The 23,933-nt window shown below is 41.8% G+C and overlaps 1 protein-coding gene across 1 annotated transcript in view; it reads right to left on the bottom strand.

Moving 5' to 3' along the window:
* SND1 (staphylococcal nuclease and tudor domain containing 1) overlaps positions 1–23,933 on the bottom strand; it is a 427,290-nt gene that overhangs the window by 149,190 nt on the left and 254,167 nt on the right. Inside the window, exon 15 of the mRNA XM_045495517.1 lies at positions 3,086–3,227. Coding sequence (XP_045351473.1) covers positions 3,086–3,227 — 142 coding nt within the window. The remainder of the gene's footprint in view (positions 1–3,085; positions 3,228–23,933) is intronic.

Raw genomic sequence — 23,933 nt, 5'->3', positions numbered from 1 at the left:
GCCAGATTTTAGGCCTCTACCCACCCCTCTTGCTTCTTAACTGCTTTCTCAGCCTCCAGCCTCATTTACTCCAATGTATTCACCAAAATAAACTTCCTTTAACACAGGTGTGAGCATGTCACTCTCTTGCTCAATATCCTGAGTGACTCTGCAGGTCCACGGTATATCCCGTCTGCATTCGCACCCGCATCCCACCCGAACCCCTCAACTCTTCATACTCCACCAAGACCAAAGGGGTCACAGTTGTCTGACACACCGAGATATATCAAACCTCTACACCTTTGTATTTAGAACGTGGCTCTTCCTCCTTTGCCCCTCCTGTGCCAGCACTGCAAACTCTCATTTGTCCTTCAAAACACAGCTCAGGTATCAGCTGCTCAGGGAGGCCATCTCTGATCTCTGTCTACGTAACCACTTATTCCCTCCTCTGTATTACTTGTGTGCCTTGTAAATACTTCTCTCACCTAGTGCCCAATACTGCAGTTTGTCTGCATGTCTGTCTTCCCTCTAGAGTGTCCCGACACCCAGGACCACGTCTTACCAGGATGTAGAGTTGCTTGCTCTAAACTCAAAGGGAAAAAGCCAGGGGCCTTTCCTTCAGTGAGCTTTCTGCTCATCCAGCAGGAGGCTAGAACAGTAACTTTCCTTGATTTATTTCCATTTCGGGTAGGTCAGCGTCCCCACGGTAGAGCCAGAGCCCTGTGCACTCGCACTGTACAAGTATACCATTCCATGTAAGAGTTAAGAAAAGCTCTACTTGTGAATGAATTCACCAAGTCTTTGTGAGAGGAAGGGGAAGGAAACATATTTATGGGATAATCCACTTTATGACAGGCTTGTTCTGAACTCTCTGTACATGTCATTAAACCCTCACAAAAATCCCAAGAGGCAACAAACACTCTCTAGTTAACTGAAGTGTAAACTAAGGCTTCAAGAGAGTAAAAACCTCCCTGAAGTCACCTGCTTGTGCAGATTCAAACCGAGGCTTGCATGCTCTTACAACTTTTCACCGTCCTGTATCCTTGCTAGGTTTCTAAAGAAACCAGAAGATGCGGAATATAACCGCATATAGTATGGCAGGAGAAAACTGTAAAAGCTTCTATTTTATCATGTATTTGCCTTGGTAATCTATCTTTCAAAATATATGTTAATGCAGGCACTGTCTTTTGAATTGCTAAGCTTAGAATAATGCCAAGTCCACACAGGAACTGGCTGCTGCAGAGGCGAGTGACCGGGCTGCATGAGTCTGGGTTTCAGTGGGTTGGAAACTGCCCCAGTGAACACTCAAGCAACACATATTCTACTATACATATATAGCAGGACAATGCCTTTCTGGCAGGTGGCTAAAGTCCAGAACAGTCAAGCAAGACAAATGCTCCATGGGAAAGAAAGTACAACCAGAAGGGTTCTGCGGAAAAAATCCAGCCAGGATAGGTCTAAGCTCTGAGCTGGCTCCATTCAGGTCGTTTTGAGTTTAGAAGCCAGAACTTCAATGTTTTCTTTCCCCTATAAACCTGTGGCCAAGCTTCCCAGAAAGAATGATCCTTTTTCTCTTGTTCACCTCACGGATAAAGCTCCACACTGCCAAAGAGGACACTTTTGTTTTGCAGGTACAGACCAAAGGAGAAGCCGAATATATACTTCAAACTCTGTAACAACAAGAATTCACTGATGAGAAACTTCTCCGCTCCGGAAATCTTAAGCAAAGGGCACAGATGGCCTCCCTCACACACTGCCACACTAGCCCTCGGTGTACCCCTGCCACACTCACAAGAGCACAGCCCTCCAGTGTGGTATGGGTTTGGTCTGGTCCTTCCTTCCTGCAGCTGCCTCTGAGCTTCATGTCGTACTTCAATTAGCCCCTTCAGAAAGCCTGCAGAGCTGTGCAGTGATCATTACCTTCTAAAGAGTATGAGAGAGAGCCTCAGCCAGAAGTGGCGGCCCAGCAGCAGCAGTGAGCGTCACGGCCATGTGTTTGGTGAGTGATTTATCTCACATAACAACCCATTTAGTGAGGGCCTGGGGGAGGCCCTTATCCAGAGAAGAAACTCTCGGTGCCTTCTAGGAAAAGGAGGCTGAGGCAATCTGGCAGGGGACAGCAAGTGTGGCTCCCATTTCTCTTCCCCCGTGGCAAATTCTACTCAAGAATCCAACAGAAGGAGTGCTGAGGGAACAGAGTAGCAACAGAAAAGGCGACGTGCACCAAGAGGACACGGCGGAATATGTCCTTTGTGAGTGAGCGAATGCTTGTGTGTACAGGAGTGGAGTGTGGGGTGTTGAAGTAAAATGACACTTTCTCTCAAAGAGCACAGTCTCTGCGAAGTACTGACTAGAAATAAATAACTTTATTATCTGCCATCAGGGAAGAAATAAAGCAGTCTGCTCCTTGAATGCATAAATGTAAATTGCTCGAAGAGCACAGTTGATACAGAGTCTTACTGGGTTGTGAAATATTAAGCTACTAGAAGAAAAGATAGGGTAAGAGAGATGCACGTTCAGTCAGCAAAGAAAGGGTGGCTTGCCCTTGCGTGTCAAACTTAGTGCAACAGAGAAATACTATAGATGCAGGAGTCTGTGAAGGTAATGTCATGTCTGAGTTTTCACAAAAGATTTGGATCCTAATGACACCTGAAAAGAATAAAAGAGAGACAAAGGGCACTGCCTAGGGAGATACGAGGGGAGGGTATGTCAGCCCTTTGGGTGATTGCACACGACTAACATGACAGGCGTTGTCTACCCCAGATGGGAAATAACCACTGTGAGAATTCCATCAAGATTTTCCTTTGTCTGGAATTCCCTTCACTCAGGCTGTGCAAGGATACATTTTTAAGCTACTTTTAAGCTACTCTACTCTTCTATCCTGTGGTTGGTAGAAATGAGGAACAGGGAGAGGGCAGTGCTGGGTCTGCCGTAACAGAGGGGTCAAATCTACAAATTTTGTGTTCACGTCTCAATTACAGACTAAAACACCTAGATGGGTTCAAGGTCCTATCCACAACACAAGGGAAAGGAAGGCACATGACCTCCATGCAGGACTTCTGAGCTCCAGGAAGAATTATCAGGACACAGAACACACAAGACTTACCCGCAAGCAAGAATGTGATAAGGCAAGTTTCCTTTGGCAAATACAGCTTGAGACGAGAACCACTGAAGACATATTCCACCACAGCTTCCGAACGACCTGCCCGCTGAAGGAAGGGCAGAAACTGCTTTGCTTTTTGGGTATCCTGGTGGATAAAAGAAAAGAATCGTTAGAAAAAAGTAATAGAATCTGAGCAAATGATTCTTTCTCTCTGTTCTAGGGCAAAAAGTCTGGCAGACCACAGGAAGCTCGTCGGCAAATAACCCTAGAAGATCAGACTATTCTGAAACTATGACATAGGCAAGATACCCATGTGATGTTGACAGAAGAAATATAGTTAATCAGAGGCTTCCAGAACATTCCGTGTGCTTTCCTCGATTCTGTTCCTATGCACTCAACGGATATACAAGTTAGGAAAGTGCTTTTAAATGAAAATGTCACTCCTCACAGGATGGAAAAAAGGGCTTTTCTCCCTTCAACATAAATTGAAGGGAGAAGACCAATACTAACGTTCCTTGGAGGTTAATTTAACCTTTAATTATCATTAAAAAAAAAAAAAAAAAAAAGTGACTCCCAGGCTGTGTTACCAAAAGCCCCTTCCCAAGAAACTCAAAGTAGTTCGCCTTTAATCTTCAGTAGGTTATGTTGATTCAGAGCTCACTGTTTTTGAACGTGAAGAGTGCAGCCTTCTTTGGGTGCCTGTACAGCAAGCCTTATTCTACAAGCTTTTCAGGGGTGAGCTGGGACCTGGGCACACTGTTCCTGTTCCCAGCCTGGGAAATCTCTAACAGTAGGACATGTTCATGGGGACCTATATCACATCAAGTCAGCATGAATAATTACAGAAACAAGAAAAACACACAAAACTGCATAGCACTTTAAAACTTCTTTCATGCACAAAACACAAAGTGCATGCACTCTACTGTCAAGGGTAGTCAAGAGTAACCAAATCACGGACATTTTGAACCTCAGAGCTATCAGCTACAGAACTCAGCTTTCATTCTCTCTCAAGCTAATTAGACAAATGATAGAGTAAGCAAGAATCAAAACATCACACTGCATGTGCTGGGGGAATAGTCCGCGGATGTCAGAATTTCCAAGGTTTCCAGCCCAGCCAGCAGAACTGGCAACTCCTTCTGAGGACAGCAAGCTCTGCACACTTTCCTGACTCCTGCGACATAAGCAGTCTGCACTCGCCAAGCTCTTCCTTTCTAACTCTGCTCCTAGCAACAGAGCTATTGTATCTAAATTAATGCACATTAGATAATGAAAATTTAACAAGCCATCAAGTATTTGAGAGCTTTCACAGCAGCCAAAGGGGGCTCCTCTCATTCAGAAGCAGTGAGGTAGGCTGCGATGAAAACAATATTTATAGTAATGAGATTCATCCTTCCCTTCAAACGGATTCTCAGAGAAAAGGAGAGACAGTCATCATTCTCGGTGTCTCTAATGGCACACTGGTAAAAGGTAAGGTAACAATGAGCTTTAGTGGGCTGGGAACTCCCCCAGTGAACACTTAAGCAACACATATTCTACTATATATATACAGCGGGACAATGCCTTTCTGGCAGTTGGCGGAAGTCCAGAACAGTCAAGCAAGACAAATGCTCCATGAGAAAGAAAGCACTACCTGATTAAAATCCTTTTGCCACACTAGTCTAAATCTGGGACATTATTCATGAGCTGAGCCAGTAAGTCAACAACAATTATCAAATTGATTATCGCAAATCACGAGGCAACTTAATGTCTCTGAAGAGAGGGCCTTTCCCCTCAAAACTGCAGTCATCTATATTTTTCAGAAACAGACTTTTGCTCATTGTCTTACGGATGTATTTATCTGGAGGGAAAGAAAGGTGCTTATAGGAATAACAGCCACACACACACACACACACACACACACACACACACACACACACACATTAATACAAAAGAAAGCTGGAGCAGACTCTCACCCTATTTTGCTAGAGGATTACCTACTTTATCAAGAGAGATAATTTCTCAGACTGGGAACCAAGGAGAAACAAAAGGTACCTGACTATCAGCCATGTAATAAAACAAAATACATGTTCCTGACTCCTCTTAAGTTTCAATGTACAATTTAAGTCCTAATCCAGAGACAACATATGGGAAGATGGCAAAGAGAATGTGACATGCCACTGATTATGACAAAGATTAGAAGTGAAAGCCCAAGACGACAACTGAAGGCATGAAAACAAATTTTAAAAGCCTACCACAACTGTCCGTATTTACTTCCAGAGGCCAAACTGCAAGACAAGACACGGAGCTCCCTTATCCTCTCGAGGCAAGTGTTCCAAAGGCTTGAAGATGATATGCCTATGAACCACCCGTTAAGGGAAAAGATGGAAATTTTATTCAAGTTCATAGATTTTTAAGAATAAAAAATTCTTATAAAGTCAATTAAACTGAATGTAAGCACCGGAGGATGTCAGCTCTTTCAAATCCCCATCCCAGGCAGACAATGGTGTCTGTCTTTCCTTGTCATCTCGACTGCTTCCTTTGCTTGGCATGTTCCTTTTCAATACAAAAATTCTTAAAAACCTGAAAATTTGTTTCAGTGGCTCAAATGAAAAGACTGGTAAGTCAGATTGACAAGTTCCCTCAGGTGATGTAGCCATAAACCATTCCCTGCTAATTTAGCTACGGGATTTATTTATTTTAGAAGTTCTGACTGTTATCACCATAAAATTGACTGAACGTGGCTAAACTCTGGCTTTCCAAAGAGCCCGTGCAAGTACGTACAGCCATGTGCTTTTCAGTCTTTCACACTCCTTTCTAAGGTTTCAACACTAGGTAAGTAAGAGAAACTAGATTATGAGGAACAGTAAAATAAAGAGCAGTTTAGGTCCCACTGAGGAGTTGAAGATGCCAGGTGGACCTTAAGGACAGTAAAGTGAGAAAGTTCAAATGACACCATTAACATGACATTTGATAGTCTCCAATAATCCTGAAGGAGGATCTAGTGAGATTTAGTGAAACCAAAGGTTTCTTTATAACATTGTACTCCAAAATGTATTTTTAAATTTAAAAATTATAGGCCTCAGATTTAAAGAGATAACAACGTTCAGACTTCTGGCACAGAAGGCTCGTTTCGAGGTAAGAATATTCGGTATTAAATACTTCTGTTTTGAAGTCTGGTTGCAGAGACTCTCATCCTCAGGTTTTCCATGTTGTGACTCATGTACACGAGGCCTGGGAATCTACTTGCCATAGTTACCTGGCCTGACACTGGCTCAAGGCTTTGAGAATCCAAGCAGATAAATTAGCTATAGTTTTCTGTACCAATATTCCCCTCCACTGGTGTAAATAATCAAGAAGCAACTGTACTTCTGAGCAGGTGAGTCTTTTTTTGTTGCACTGCTAGTTGCCACATTACCTGTGCTCCAAAACAAAACATACATAAGCATTTTCCTGTAATCCTAGAAAAGCTAATTTTAGGTTGCATTAGCTACATTTAACTTGCTATCGTGGATGGCATCTCTTTAAGGAATGTTTCTGCCTCCTCAATAAACCTTGAAATTGAGAAAGTAATGATGCAACAAATGTGCCTGGGGTGACTTCATTTCAAAGGATGTTGATAGGAATGGGGTTTGGAATGACCCCAAAGAAAGGCAGGATGACCCTGAGGGAGAGGGAAAGGTTATAAAGACACCATCATTATATACTCCTAGGCTGTCCTCACTTCCGGCCCGTTAGGCTGAACCTCTTCCAAATGCAGGCACATATGTCAATGCCTGTAAGAAACTCCCTTCAGCAGTTAGATTGCAACTGGTCTCTACAAAGTACCTGCGCTGTGTAAGCAAACACATTTAAGATCATTTAGTACAATGAATTATCAAGTTTGGGAGAGCGGACAGGCTGGGAGCAGAAGAGGGCAGGGGCAAGGCAGGGGCAAGGCAGAGGCGTGGCAGGCATAGGACAGCTCCACGGTACACTACTCAGACACCCGTGGCCTCTGCATCCTAGAAGAGCACAATTTACATAGGTCAAAGTTCTGTGAATTCTAGAACAGGGTTGAGGCTGTCAGATTGTACTAGAAGTTTAGCAAAGTGAATTCTAGGATTTTTCCACTGAAAATATCCACAGAGTAGGCATTAACGGTAACAGTTACTGGCGAGAAGCAAACATCCCAACACACAAAACAGTGCAGGGAAATGGGAATCAGAGTAAACCTATTAGTTAACCGTTAATCAGGATTATCGTGAGCAGGTCTCAAAAGGGAACTGCTAATTGGTTTTCATCATTGCAGTCGCTCTTAGATTAACATCACAGCAAAAAGAACTAAAAACAAACACGTGTAGAGCTTATTAGGGTACCGAGGGGGTGCTCCACTAGCGATTGAGCAACTCAATTTGAAAGAAGCCCACCAACCTGACGGAAGCTGCCTGGCTTTCGCCCCCTCCAGCAAAGGAGGACCCTGCGGGCCCTGACCCGAGGCTAAAGGGCCCCAGAGCACAATGCTTTTTGGGTGCAACCAATCATAATACTGAAGTGGCAGAATCTGTGTATACAAAAGAACAGGTAACAGATACGGAGGGGAAAAAAGAACGGGGAGATCAGAATAGCTAAGGACAGGATCCAAACACACTCACGTTTTAAGGCATATTGTGACAACTCATCGCCATAGTTATAGAACTTTTCAGGGCTCCTCACACCAGGAGGATTTTTCCTGCAGCTGTGTGGAAGACAAAAAAGTAGTACATCCCCTACTAGAAGGGCAAGAAAGTCACCCATCACTCCACACTCTTCCTCTTTCTCACAACCTGGGCTCTATGGCCCCAGTTGACGTTTCAATTCACAGAATGAGGCTATGGTTCTCCGTGAGGAAGCAGCTGTGCGTACAGAGCGATAATCTCTAGACAAAAATGGGGCCCCGGGGGAGATACTGGGGAGTGCCATCCAGCTCCAACATTACAACAAAGCACTTAAAAATTTGCAACCAACCTTCCCTGGTTGGTTATTGATGTTTCTTGGTGAGGTGTGTATGAGGGAACCGGGGGCAGAAACATCAGTGAGGTGCAAGTTTAACAGGAATGAAGTGAACATAGCAGAGAACCTAGAGAAAAACACTTTGACTACAACACAAAATGATAAGGAAACAAGAAAAAAAAAAGGCGCTAGAGCCAGGCCATCAATAATCTTTCATTAAGTGCTGTCTGTAGTTTATAGTTTCTCACACTATTTACCTCCTTGGCACTAAACCTCACTCAGGCCTCCAACATGGCAGAGCGCAGGAGAAACAATGTCTTGTGCTCTGGGCTCCACTCCTGGGAGCATGAAGCAAGAGGACAACTGCAGGAGCACTGAACTGGAAGACAGCTTTGAGCTCAGGAGGCTGGCGCTCCAATGGGTGGCACCCTCAACGGAGAACACAACCTTCCGTTTCCCTCCCTGACTTTACCCCTCTACCAATTATTACGTTAGGACGACCCGGCTAAGCAAAGCTTCCAAACTTGCAAACCAAGGACAGATCAAAGGGCAGAAGGAACTTCTCAAACTGTACAAAAGCCGCAGAGCATGTCAGCGCAAGTGTGGCTTCATGTCCCAAATATGGAGGAAAAGATATTTCTCTGCAATCAGACTTGAAACTTTAAGGATGTGCCTGTCGCCCTCAGGAACCCTGCAAAGGACAGGTGTCCATAAATATTTCTATTTGCTTGGTCTTGTCTACCACCTATTTTTTTTCCCAAAAGGTCCAATACTGATAAAAGAAAGCAGCTCTTGGTGATGTGCTTGGTGATGAGAAGACACTGCCTGTGCTTAGAAGAAAAATGGGCAAAGCAGCATTCTGATGGACAATCATGGCAGCCTAACTAAGAAAAAAGTCGAGTCGCATTACAGAAATAGATTAGGGAGCCCCAGAATATTGTCTGGACTTCATCCGTAATCACCTCAAACTGCAAATAGCTTTTAAACTCCCTCAACAGGGGATGGAGAAACCAGCTGCAGCCCACTCACACAACGGAATGCTACTCTGCAGTAACAAGGATGTAGGCAACAACATGGACGGATCTCAAACGCATGATTCCCTTTATGTGACACGTCACGAAGTTAAGCTGTAAGGACAGAAAGTAGATCAGTGGCCACCAGGGACTAGGGGAAGGGCTACAGGTTGACTCCCAGGGGCCAGAAGATTTTTCTGGGATGATGCAATAGTTCCATTGTCTTGACTATGGTGATGATTACATGTATTCATTGGTTCTCAAAATGTACGTTTATCAAAACTCATAGAATTAGATACTACACATGATACATTTCAGGTATATAAATTATACCCAAATTTTAAAAATGAAAAAATTGGCCTAGACTATGAAATATTTTAATTTTTAACTTAAGAAAACTTTTTTCCCTAGCCAACGAATATGTAAGTAGCTCAGGGTAACCAGTTCAAAGTGAAACACTTGTTATGCTTCAGATAAACTACTTTATCTAACTATTCAATGAATTAAAGTATTTTTAAAAATTCAAGCAGAAAATAGTTTAGATGAGACAAATCATGGGGTTACAGGAAGGAAAAAAAAGTCTTATCGGTCTCCCAAAAGCAGCATAAGTATTAATTCTTGGGTAATGGCTAAAGGAAAGCCTGAGGTCATCCTCAATTGGCTATACAGAGGAAATGTTTTGTTCAAATAAAGTACTACTAAGTACATATCTCCATTGACATTTTTTTCCTACCTTGAAATAAAATCATGTGATATGGCTTACTGTGAATAAAATAATATCCAATTCTCTATCACATGAGAATTCTATACTGGCTCAGAGATTATTCTTTTACTGAATGACTTTCAATTTCCCAAATTTAACCAGCTAAAATTATACTGTGATAACCATTCAATTTAACCTTTAGAAATGAAGTCATTGCCTAGTGGAAAAATCTGCATTTTTATCATCAATAGAAAATACAACGCCCTTGGCTTATTCTACAGGACTTTTTTCTTTTATGGACTGTAAGTTTAGCATAGAAAGAGCAGATGGTGGGAGAAGTAACTATTTACACAATTAGAATAAACTATCAACAACCCAAGGTTGCTTTTATCTGACCTTCAATCCACTTTCTCTAACTTGGATGAGGTGTGGAGCCCATGGAGGCAGCGTGCCAAGGAACGTCCTTCCTCAAGTCTGCCGGTCCACAGAACTATCTCAAACTTATGATTTGGAATTTGTGAGGTCCAGAAAAGTTTCTAAAATAAACCCCACCTTCTTTCCCCCATCCCGAACAACCCCTTTTCCCACTTCTCCACATTCTAACTTCCCAACAAATTATTACGATTTTTCTTAAATCGATATTCAGTGTTCATTAAGACTTTGTTACATTACAGCCCCCCCACCCCAGAATGCTCCCCTCCTTCCTCCTGCTGACTTCTGCAAGGTGGCTTGTGGGGCCTGCGGCACAATGGATGGCCTGGGTCTTCTCTTCACCGAGACCCTGGAAATTCCCTTCACATCCTATCCTGGGTTGTATTTTCTAGATCCACAACTTCCTCTTTCTTGGTTTACTTCCTTTCTATTAAAATAATAATAATAATAAAAATTGTATTTCATAAAAATGTCTTCACTCTCTGAGGTCAGGTAAGTAAATATAGTATTGCTTTTGAAACACTATTCTCTTCATAAGTACTCTGAGTCAACAGATAAATTCCTTTCATTATCCATCAGCATAGTAATAAGGTATCTAGAGGAGCTTAACACACTGGAAGACTTATCTTCCAATTATTTTCAGGTTAAATATTTCTCAAAAAAACATGTTATTTATCCGAATTGTAGACATCTAATTTGTAATAAATAAAGTATTAAATTGATTTAAAAATATAAAGGTGCCATTTCTATTTTAAACTGGTAAAAATAAGCACAACCAATGATAACAGAAAAAGACCATTTACATTAAAAAAACACTGTGCTGTTACTTTTCTAAGAATGAAGTGATGACTCTTTTTATAGGAAAACCACAGTAGACATCCTGAACATTTTTGGAAAAAGGACATGCAACTGATCTAAAAACACAGCTTACACATGGTTAGTGACAATGAGAATCTAGAACAAAGCACACCAACCAGTCTACTGTTCTGGATGTCAATTATAAGACCACGACTAAAAACAAAGACTAACAGGGGCATCTGGGTGGCTCAATTGGTTAAGTGTCCGACTTTGGCTCAGCTCATGATCTTATAGTCTGTGAGTTGGAGCCCTGCATCGGGCTCTTTGCTGACAGCCTGGAGCCTGCTTCAGATTCTGTGTCTCCCTCTCCCTCCGCCCCTCCCTCGCTCACACGTGGTCTCTCTCTGTCACAAAGAATAAACATTGAAAAAAAATGACTAACAGGTTTGAAATGTATTTTTCTTTAAAAGTTTCAGATCAATTTTTGTCACTTCCAAAGTCTCTATAGGCAAGAGGTAAGAATTTATTACAGAAGCAGAAAATGGCTTGAGAGATAATTAAAATACTATGTGCAGAGTAAAGAATTTAAAAGACAGTCTAATGAAGCACAGGTTTCATTTCATGGGCAAATCAAGAACTCAGGGGTAAGGAAATTAATGGCATGCTAAACTCTACCCCACCTGAGATAAGAACCTCAGAAAAAAATAGGGGAAAGAAAAAAATCAGCAACCTGTGACATAAAATTTAAAATCAAAAGAAATATAAAAAATTAGAGGACTAAAATTGAACATTTCTGCCTGGAGACATACCAATTTAGATCCAGTGACTCTTAAAGTTTTTTTATTAGGTCTAATTTGTTTTCTTGAAACCCACATTTTAAAAGAGTTAACAAAAATAGATAATTTTTAAATGTGGAAGAGAAAGTTCTAGTTTTTGAGACACAGAGAGAAATGGCAACTAATTTGTTTATTAGTTGTTTGTAAAAGTTTATTACTTTTTGAAATGTTTGTTTATTCTGAGTGAGAGAGGCAGAGAAAGGGAGAGAGAGAATCCCAAGGAGGCTCAGCGCTCTGTGCAGAGCCTGAAGCAGGCCTTGATCTCAAAAACCGTGACATCATCACCTGAGCCGAAATCAAGAGTTAGACACTCACCTGACTGTGCATTCAGGTGCCCTAGTAAACATTTATTAATAATTAAGACAGGTGATCAGTGTTTTGAAGAAGAATGTATCAAACCAAAAACCTACCATTTTACTCAAAAAAGATTTACAGATGCTGATGTTTAAAAAAAACTATACGCTCTCCTTTTGCTTAAGTTTCTAATTGATGGGATTGTTCTAAGAAAATAATTACAGACTATAAATTAGCTAAAGGAATCAAATGTTTATGAAAGGAAAAAACAATCCAAATAAACTAAATATCCAAGAATCTTAAGCTGATTAAATAAATTATAGTGTATCAAGAAGACATAACACCAGGTAGACATTATAAGCATGGTTCAAGGGGCACCTGGGTGGCTCAGTCAGTCAAATGTCCTACTTTGGCTCAGGTCATGATCTGCAGTTCATGAGCTCGAGTCCCACTCTGGGCTCACTTCTGTCAGTGTAGAGCCTGCTTCACATCCTCCACCCTCCTCTCTCTGACCCTCCCCTGCTAGCACTCTCCCCAAAATAAATAAATTAATTAATTAAAAATATGTTCAAAAAGACATTCATTTGGAAAAATGTAATTTACTGGAAAAAGTAATTAAGCACCTACTATGTGGCAGGCACTGTTCAAGGCACTAAAGTTTCTCTCCTAAAAACAGCTTACATCATTTAAAAAAGGGGCAAAGTGGGCAGAAAAAAAAATTTTAGGGGCCCCTGGGTGGCTCAGTTGGTTAAGCATAGAACTTCAGCTCAGGTCACGATCTCATGGTTGGTGAGTTCAAGCCCTGCTTAGGACTCTGTGCAGACAACTGAGAGCCTGAGGTCTGCTTCGGATTCTGTGTCTCCCCCTCTCTCTCTGACCTTCCCCTGCTTGCACACACATTCTCTCTCAAAAGTAAATACACATTTTAAAAAATTAAAAAAAAAAACTACGAATAAAACAAAGAAATTTTAACATAAACCCACATTTTGGTAAATAGATGTATTTTTATTGAAAATTTTCTATTTTTAGAGTAGTGGTACAGGTCATTTTCTTCTTTTGGCTTATTTATATTTGCTGCATTTAATTTTTTTTTTTTTTAACGTTTATTTATTATTGAGAGACAGAGAGAGACAGAGCGTGAGCAGGGGAGCGGCAGAGAGACAGGGAGACACAGAATCTGAAGCAGGTTCCAGGCTCTGAGCGGTCAGGACAGAGCCCGACGCAGGGCTCGAACTCACAAACTGCAAGATCATGACCTGAGCCGAAGTCAGACACTTAACCGACTGAGCCACCCAGGCACCCCAATATATTTGCTGCATTTAAAGCCAAAAATTTTGACACATAACTTGTGGTATAAAAATGTGTAAGTTTTTGTTTTCAAAAGAAAATAAATTAACATTCAGTGCTGATTGTGAGTTTATCTGGGCAGAGCTGAATCAGATCAGATAACTGTCTCTCCAGTTTTTGAGCCAAATTCAACATTTTTCTCAAGTGATAAAAGGCTTAAGTCATAGTGAAACTACTCTTTTAGAAAAGGGTAGTTAGAAACATAGTGTTTTGGGGCACCTGGGTTGCTTAATCAGTTAAGCATCCAACTTCAGCTCAGGCCATGATCTTGCGGTTCGTGAGTTCGAGCCCTGCATCAGGCTGTGTGCTGAAAGCTCGGATTCTGGAGCCTACTTCGGATTCTGTGTCTTCCTCTCTCTCTGCCTCTCCCCCACTCATGCTCTGTCTCTCTTACAAATAAATAAACATTAAGGAAAAAAAATTAAAAAAAAAAAAAAAGAAATGTAGTGTTTTGAGTGTACTGAAGAATTCTAATACTTCCCAAAGAAAATTACAGATTTAACCCTGCCTAACCTAGTGACTATGCAATCCTGGTATGACGTAATCACATGTGGATGTTGTATCGAGATTCTAGAAGTAAGACTCTGAGGATCTAACCTACCAATGGAAACGATGTACCCCAGAACGCATGGGTGATGGCAGAGAATTCAAAGAGTTTTGATCAAGATACCAGAAGAAATTTGGAGGACCTCACATCACTGTCCTGTCTTTCTCTATGAGAGCATATGTAATTATGAATGCTTTGCGTTTCTCACTGATTGAAAGCTACACAGACACCATCGTTATACACATTTATCTATTTACTATTCCTAGGAAACTCCTAAAAGTGAAAGCATAGAGCTGTAAGACCTTGTTCCTGGGGATAGTCCAGTTAAGAGGACATCAGCTCTTATTCCCTATGCCCATTCATTTCACGGAAACTGCTCTAAAATCACCAGTAACTGGTGTTATTAAATCCACTGGACAGTTCTCAACCTTCATCTTTCTCGACCTTGAAGCAGCACAATCAAGTCTTGTGTTGTAAGGCTCTCTCCTCTCAGTTTCTAGGAGTTTCCTCTGACAGCTCAGGAACCACCTTTTCAAGTTTCTCTGGCAGGTAATGCCCCCCGCCTCCCCCCACCATGTATGATCTTTAAATTTTGGAAACAAGGGGCTTGGCCTAGGGACTCTTCTCTTAATATTCTCTGGGAATTGTGTGTGTGTGTGTGTGTGTGTGTGTGTGTGTGTGTGTGTGTGTATCCCCAACAGTTTTAAGTTCATGCATGAAGAGCAGGCCAATTTTCGGGGATCTGGACCATGTGAATGGCTCATGGGTACCGCAACTTTAACATGTCCAGAAATTCTTAATTTCCCCCCCCAAATCTGCACCATCAATGTTTACCACATGGGAAAGCAGCACCACCGATCACCAGTTATTTGTACTCAGAGCATTTAGGGTGCTCACACATGACACCCAGTTTCACTGCCCTGATGCAAGCAATGGTCAAGTTCTACCAGTTCTACCGCCAAACTGGATCTCAAATTTTATCTCTCCTCAACCACTGTCTTTGTGACACCCAGTTGTTTACCCCTGGTAACCAGCATCCTAACACCACTCTTGGTTCAAGTCTATCTCCACAGAGCAGCTAAGGTGAGGGCAGTGGGGTGGGGGAGGGGAAGATATATAATTATAAAATGCTGACCTAATTACTCCACTCCATTGTCAATGATTTCTTGTGATTCTTCAGAGAAATTTCAAAATTTTTCCTCAAGGATCATAAACTGTAAATGTTTCAATCATTTATCACCTTAATCCTCACATTTCAGCAATAATGGCCTTGCCTTTTGAACCCAAGCAACTTCCTAGCTCAGGACCTTCCCGTACATAGTTTCTTCATTCTTTAGCTCTGAACAAGATCTTTGAAAAACTCCTTCTTTAGGCCTCATTCATTTTTAGAGTTTGTTTATTAATTTTGAGAGGGGGGAGGGGCAGAGAGAGAGAGAGAGAGAGAGAGAGAGAGAGATGGAGAGAGAATCCCAAGCAGGCTCCACGCTCGGCGTGCAGAGTCCAATGTGGGGCTCGATCCCATGAGATCATGACCTGAGCCAAACCAAGAGTCAGATGCTCAACTGACTGAGCCACCCAGACACCCCATTTTTAAATCACTTAAAAGGCCTCATTTTTAAATCACTTGAAAGATTTTTTCTGACCACACTAAATAAGCTATGGCCCTGAGCACACATACTCACTACTAGCACAACTGTAATTATAGAAAGAATCATGTACATCTTATAAGGACTGTAACTGTCTTGTTCAATGTTATGTCCTCAACACCCAGCATTGTGTCTGACACATAAGAAGCACTCAATATAATACTTATTGTTTGATCACTCATTCACTGACTCAACATGACAAATGCACTTAAAAAACAGGCCAGATGGCATATGTTAAATGTCTCAAAAGATAAAGAGGCGGTAAAAGAACTCAGAAGAGGGAGGGCTATGATCTGGGACTTGAACTGGATAAGGGTTTAGAATACAACTGATGATGATGATGGTAGTTATCTTCTATAGAGGACTTTCTATAGGCTCAACAGCATGCTCAACAATTTAATAATAATCACCACCACCATGTGAACCACTGCCCTCTGCTGAGCTCTCATTGCGTCAACTGCTGTAAGTACTCTGCACGGGTTAACACATTCAATCACACGGTGACCTACTGAGGTAAGGGCATTATTCACTTTACAGTGGAAAAACCACAGCATGGAGGGGTTAAATAACTTCCTCAAGGTGGCAAAGTAATAAGAACGGAGCCAGGATTTGAGCTTGGGCGATCAGATATTGGACCCATGCTACTGCTCGTGACTCCATAGCGTCACTATATTCTAATAAATCTGTACTCTTGCTACTAGCCTGTCTAGGTACTAACCACCACAGTTAACCTTATACTAAGTAGCCAGGGTCACATATTTTTCCCAAAACAGTATCATACTGCCTTAGGTCACTGCTTGGCAAATCAAATCTAAACTAGGCTCTGTGAAGAGATGCAAAAAAGATCTCCCTTCTTAGGAGTTTAGAAACGAGTGAGGAAAACCACTGCACGCGTCAGGTTGAGAATAGTTAACAATCGATACACCAACAAACACAATATCATGGTAATGAGTGATTATGGAAATGCTAAAGAAAGGCATGATCAGAAGGCAGTGAGGATAAAAAGGGGAAACTGCCTGGGAGAAAAGAGATACCGTGGAAGAGGAGAAAGGCATGGTCAGGAGAAGAGAAGAGACAGCACTCCCAGAAGAAGAAATGCTGTTCAAGAAATGCCAATTAATAACAAAGTCAGTCGGAATGGAGAAACTGAAACAGGGATAGACTGCATATGACGTAAAAGAAAATAAACGGTCTCTACAGTGGGTAAAGTATCTGGACATGCTGCAGTAATGTATTATCAACAGAACGACAAATTCAGAACCTTGGTAATAGCTTATATTCTCAGACACCTCCCAGAGCTGATACCGTATTAGGAATTTTTATCATTTCTTCCTGAAAACACCATTTCCTAAAGAACTGAGGCACAAAATTACTAGGTAATTTCAAGCCGACCCTGAGCCCTGATTCAAGGATATTTATCCGGACGTCAACACTGCAAAGAGTGTCCGAAATTCTGTACAACATATTCTCTAGGGAATATGTTAGAAGCGTGCTAAATAAAGCCTTAAAATACGAGTAAGCACAATGTCTATGTTAGTAAAAATGACTTACTTTGAGATGTTTATATAAGCAACAGCCACAGGGCAAAATGAGTTCAATCTAGGGCTAAGTAGTGTTATGATGGTGAAGTGGAGAGTGAAGCCAGGGCTGGGCAGAAACATTTCAGGATCTATCACATCACTCAGCAGCCATGGGGACAGAGGAGACAACCCAACCACACACCTGAACCTGTGAAGCAAAAATTCTATCAACTGCCTTCAAAATACGCGAACATTCATTTAGCCGAGCCTGTAATGGGCTCATTTAACCACTTTGGATCCATGAAATAGAATCAAAGAACAAGATCCACATGCACCCAACGAATGGGAAAACTCGAGAGCATGAACCAGTGAGAGCCAAATCTAGGCTCCAGGCCACCCCCTTTGGAAAGAGAAGTCATTTTGTTTGGAAAAAAGTGCTCCTGAACTTCCTCAATTCCCTTTCTCCTTCTGTTGAACAAAGGAAGAAAGTAAAAAGTCATTATTATAGTTCAGGACACTTGATTGAAGGCTAGGACCCTGTTTCTAAGAGGCTCAGTTGCATGCATTCCTCTGTGTTAAGTCATAAGTTAAATAAGGAATCAGACGGGAACTAGAAAAATCTGTGGCAGAAAACTTCCTGAAAACAGAATTCAGTGCAGTGACATATCAAGTGTGATTATTTTGGAAAGAAGAAACTTTACTCTCAGAAGCAACAAATAAAGAATGACTGTCTTTGACAGTGTTCCACCTCTGGGCAAGTCACTTGATCAAACATTTCTTCAGAGGTGTTGAATTGCACAGCTGGGACACACTCAGCAAATGTCAAACTGTGCCCTGTCTTCAATGTCCAATCTCTACACCTCAATTGGCTATGGTGCCTGAAATTTCTATAAGAAAAGCCTACTGGTGAACCAAATGGTAGGCCAAGTAAGGTACAGGCATGGAACCAGGCATTCTGTAGATGAAAGAGACATTCACTTTAGAACTTTTTAAAACAAATTACTTTCACAACCAAAGGACACTTCACATTTCTAGGTATACAGCAGGTAATAAAACAAAGACTTTTCAAAGCACATAATTGATCTCTTAATGCCCAATTTATAAATTGTTTTTTTTTTTATTTCTCTCGTTTCTACAACTGCTTCCCCTCTTGAAAGAATAATTTTCAAAAAGGGGAAATCATGACTTTAATACAAATATACAATGAAAACATCAAGTATTTTATTTTTACCCACTAATTAATGAGGGAACCAATAAGACATTACAACTTACTCAAAAGAGAATCTGAGGACTGGATAAACATATGCAACTAGGATGTCGAGATTAATTTTCTAAAGACTCAAAACTGTAGAGTGAAAGACCACAGGGTGAAAATGTAACATTTGAAACCATTTCTCTTACAGGGTAGAAATCAATTGTGTCATATGTACAGGACCACATCTGTACAAGAATGAAATCATTTGCATTACATCAGGCCTTCACAAGTTACATTCTCTCTCCGCAGAGGTACAAAACAGCCCAGCTACAAAGGAGCAGATCTGACAGAATCAGATAACCTCAAAGGAATTACCAGGCAGAACTCAGCATTCCAGTGAAAGAATACTGAGTAATCGTTGTGCCTGTCCCAAAGTCTTTAACAATCTCTCCTGACACTCTCAACTAAAGGAGGTGAGATACTACGTCCTAAATTTAGTGCCCTATGGTGCAAAACAAACAAACAAACAAACAAACAAAAAACGAAAAAAACTTATCGCCACTAACAAAACCATGGATGCACACATAAAAGGAACAGAACTCAGTGAGAGGTGGATTAAATTGGTCAAAGGAGGTGCCTTAAACATAACATCACAAACTGCTAAATGCTGAAATACAGTCTTGAAACAATTCCAGCATTTCTTTCCAGGCTTTTATTGAGAAACTTGTTCAATTTGAGAAAGGCTTCTCTCCGATGCCCAATGCTTTCGAATTTCATTAGAAGGAGAAGGGGACACCCCTGCAGTTCTGGGGAGTTTGAATAGAGAGCTTCAAAAAACCTGAAGTGGCCACACAGGACTATGGCTGAAAGGGACAATGGACAAAAGACAATGAAGCGATGCCCTCAACTGTTAGGGAGAGCAGCTAGCTGAAGCCAACTACCCTGACACAATCAAGGTCACCTTAACAACATCCATCTCTGGAGGGGAGGAGAGGAAAAAGGCGAAGAGAAAAGAAAAGACCCTTCGCTTCCTTAGTAGCTGAGACACTTCTAGAGTAGCTGCCACTCTGGCATCACAGGTACCTTGTGCTGTGGAGGCTGCGGTACAGGTTTCTGTGCTGCGAGAATCCAAGTCAGTGAGCAGCATACTGCAGTCCACTTGAAGTTCAAGAACCTTGAATGGGAATAGAGGAAGAAGGGGACAGAGGAGTGGTGCCTTCCCCTAAACTGGCAACAACTTGAGCTTCCAAATATACAGGAGAGATGCGAGAAAACAATTGTGGGAACCCACCGCCAGGACTAATCATGGCTTCCCCACAAGGGGCCATCATGTTTACGGAGCGTATCATGCTTGCTCTAGAGAACAAGTTCAGCAGACAGGGAGGGTATCTATGGGATTTCCCCAGGGTGGCAAATGCAGAGCCCAGCTGTGGGGCCATGGCTACGGTGTGAATAGAGCTCTAGTGCTAAGCAACCCTCCAGGTCACAGAAGCCCACGGGGCAGAACCATAGGCCTTGGCCTTGTGTGGTTGGTATAAAAGGGACATCAGAATGAAATTTGAGGCTAAGGGAGAGTAAAAGCGGGAAGGGCTATGGAAACAAAAAACAAACAAGAAATGAGCAATGGTGCCATTAAGGTACAGTGATGAGACAGAACAGAAAGGTAGCTGTAAAAGACTGGAATAGGGGGGCGCCTGGGTGGCGCAGTCGGTTAAGCGTCTGACTTCAGCCAGGTCACGATCTTGCGGTCCGTGGGTTCGAGCCCCGCGTCAGGCTCTGGGCTGATGGCTCAGAGCCTGGAGCCTGTTTCAGATTCTGTGTCTCCCTCTCTCTCTGCCCCTCCCCTGTTCATGCTCTGTCTCTCTCTGTCCCAAAAATAAATAAACGTTGGAAAAAAATTAAAAAAAAAAAAAAAAAAAAAAAAGACTGGAATAATACAAGAATACCATCTAAACAACGTGGGCCAGTAAGACATGAAAGGGAAACTAATTTAACACAGACCTAACTAACAAAGTCTCTGGGTGATGGGAGCGGCTTTCACCTTCTTAGTGGACAAACCAGTTTTAACTTCTCTTTAGCCAAAAAGAATATTATTATTTACCTCTTCCACTGATGCCCAACTCTATGGGTAGTTAGGGAAAGATTACTTCTTTAAAGAGACCCTAGTGGTTTACAAAAGGAGGATAGCTTAAATACCCCAAGGGAAAGAGGACAGTGCTATTCAAGTACAAAAAGGCACTGAAAAACTAGGAGCTGATGGGAAAGGTCAGGAGGAGATGCTGGAAAAAAATCCGATTTATTTATTTTAAAGGAACACTTTGATCCTTTATATTTGCAAGTTAGAATCTCATTGGTCAATTCCCCAAGTGTTCATTTCACGATATACTACAGCAAGAGGGACCCCAAAATTTCACACTCTATCTCCTACCCCCAGAGCTAGTCTTTGGATCATTCCAGGCCCCTGCTTTAAGGAAATTCTTATCATTCATACTATGCACGTCCAACGAAATCATCATGGAGAGACGAGGTTATAAGAAAGTGCGTGTGTAACATGAGCAAGGAACCAAAGTCCAAGTGAACACAGCAGCAGCTAACAGAAAAAAAAGACACAGGGGTTTACTGAAGGCAAGGAAGGAGAGCAAACAACAGCCACATGAACAGAGGACTTGCCATGACCCCGTATCATGAAGAGGCAGAGACATTCAGAGAAGGGAAACTCTATCCCAGGGACCTGCAGAAGTACAACTGGAGAGGACAGGAGGCTGGCCCAGGCTCTGTCATCTCGCACTGCTGTCAACAGAGTTCCAGACTCCTCACACACCAGAGAGGAAAAGAACAGACACGGCAGGAAATGGAGGAAGAGGAAACAGACAGTGTGACTCACTGAATACTGGTCCCGCACAAACGGAAAAGGAGATGGGGGGGGGGGGGGGGTGGTGCGCAGGAAGAAGTAGTGTGCTGGCTGCAACCTGAGGAGTGGGGAGCTCCTCAGAACTGTAATTGATTTGTCTGATTTACCAGAACAACAGTAAGCCACGCACCAGCCCCATTTTATTGCCTGTTTTACATTCTGTATCTGCAGGAGATCGTATTTATTACAGAGCAGGCTACAAGCAAAAACAGTAACAAACCTAAGATAAGAAACAGCCTTATATTCCACTGACACGCACATCCCAACTTTTGTCTGCCGGTGAGGGAGGGAGTGGAGATGGGATCAAGGAAAAACAAACCCCTCGAAGAATAAAAACGCGAACCTACAAAGTGAAATAACCACCACGTAACCATCCTCCAAATCAAATCAGATCTAGTGCCAAGTCTGTCAAATTCTTAGTTGGTTTCAAATTCATAGGAACATCCTGGCCTCGAGGGAAACCAGAGGATTACAGAAAGGACAACAATGACTTAAAATACCACACTTCCTTCATCTTGAAAAATGAGAAATAAAGGAAACTAGTAATTTCTTCAGGATCCAAATTACCAGACTGGCCGTATTTTTTACCTTAGTGGTTACCCTGAAACCAGATGCAAATGATGCAGAAAAGCCAAGTTTAACAAACCCCTGTCCAAAAGGTGGGGTTCACTCAGTTGGTGGTATCCACAGATGCGTGTACCTTGTGGAAAATACAGCACTCCGCTGACATTAATGGCAAGAATCCCCTGTATTAACAAGAAAACAACAGAGAAAAGAACTACCCAAAAGTTGGGAGCTAACAACATTTTACAAAAATCAAAAAACCATAACAAGGTCACAATATGGGAATTGGTACAAGAGGCTCTAATGGTGGAGCACAACACAAAGTTGAAAAACGTGTCAAGTGGCCACTAGGCAGGCATCCAGTCCAGCCCCGGAAGGAGCAGATACGAAAAGTACTCCTGGCTTCATTGCCCAGAGGCCAGTGTCTCTCTGCCCAAAGCAGACACTCTTCTTCCCACTCCTGTGCTGATTACTCCCTTCCCACCACAGGAAGTCAGCCAAGTGGCTTTACACGTGCTGAGTCTTCATACAAGGCCTGTTAAGATACTCTCTGGACTTTTGCACGATGAAACCATCTCTGAAAATGTAAGAGAAGAGGTATGGACAATGGGAGAAACTCAATGCTAAAAGCTGGAGACCATGAAGCCTAGAACAAATTTAATCATGACGCAACATCTTCTGTATAGCACATTTCTTGGGTGTGTTTAGGAGACAAAATGTGATGAGCTTATATATGTCTTTTGTTTTCATTCCAAGGATGTGTACTGGGATGAGAAGAGGCATTATGCATACATATCGGATCATACTAAGCTATTTTGGCAGTATATTGCATGTCTGATCACCTCAACAAACACTTCCATTTATCATGACCCGCAACTAAGAGGGGGAGCAATGAAAGGTAAAGAGACCCAGTTAAAAAGAAAAAAGAAAAAAAAAAAGATTCAGAAACTCTTACAAAACCATTATACACACGTGTATTTCATTGCCCTTATTGGGGGTGTTTTGTCTTGATCCACCTGTAAGCTATCTGCCTGTCTGACCCTATGCACTCACCTGTCGGTTGGACAGTAACGTGGCCAACGTGCTTCAGGAAGCTGAAAAGCCATTCATCTCACTTAAAGGGCACAAGGGAACCCAACACACACACATACTTAACACGGTAGCGGAAAGAAGGGGAGGTTAGAAACAGAGAGAAAAACTCCTCTATTACAGAGGGCACTAAAAAAAAAAAAAAAAAAAAAAAAAAAAAAAGCCTGTATTCAGAGCTGAATCATGTGTGATGGAGGCAGACAAGGTCATTCTGACATCTATTTAAATGGAACAGCCTTTTCACTTTCTCCCACTTGTTCAAGCTTTCTCTCTTTTTTTTTATTTATGCAGTAACTGAGGGAGATACAACTCACATGTATTTTTAAATAACGTAAGAACAAACAAATTCTCCAATATCAATACAGAAAAGAAAATAAAGATATGTATAAAAATGAGCTATAGTTGGGAAGGGGGGAGCGAAAAAATAGGAAGAAAAAAAATGAAGACAAGTTTCATTAAGACCGTTGCTGCAAAAAGGAAAACACAAGAAAACACCAAAACACAACAAGGTATAAACATGAGATTTAAAGATGGCAATAAAGATCATCAGGACACCACGCTGGCAGGTGCCAAAAGCACAGCCCTGAAGCAAATGTGCCTCCGTCTCAAATACCTGCCGAGGACTTTACCTCACTGCCAGTGGGAAATCTGAGCAAGAACATGAACTCCACAGGCCAAAAGGGAACAATATCCCCAAGGTTTAATTCATCTTCCAGAAAGCCTCGAAGTGTAGAGCTGACATAAGTTTTTGGATGGGCACATCTGGCCCGGGTATAAAGGAGTCACCACTGTGTTTTCCAAAACAATTATTTATAACTTCTTTCTCCCTGCAGTTGAACAGCCAAAAAATTGCCCTTTGATTACTCCAACATCTTCAACAAAAGAATATTAAGGAAAATATTGTTGAGAATGCCACAAGAGACACATGCAGCAATTATTACATATGCCAACAATAACTCAGCAAGGTAAGCCACAGGGAAAACAGGCCTAATACCAGCACGCCAGGAAT

The sequence above is a fragment of the Leopardus geoffroyi genome, chromosome A2 (genome assembly GCF_018350155.1).
Source record: "Leopardus geoffroyi isolate Oge1 chromosome A2, O.geoffroyi_Oge1_pat1.0, whole genome shotgun sequence".
NCBI lineage: Eukaryota > Metazoa > Chordata > Mammalia > Carnivora > Felidae > Leopardus > Leopardus geoffroyi.
The sequence above is the reverse complement of the archived record's forward strand: the minus strand, read 5'-3'. Positions and strand labels throughout refer to the sequence as shown.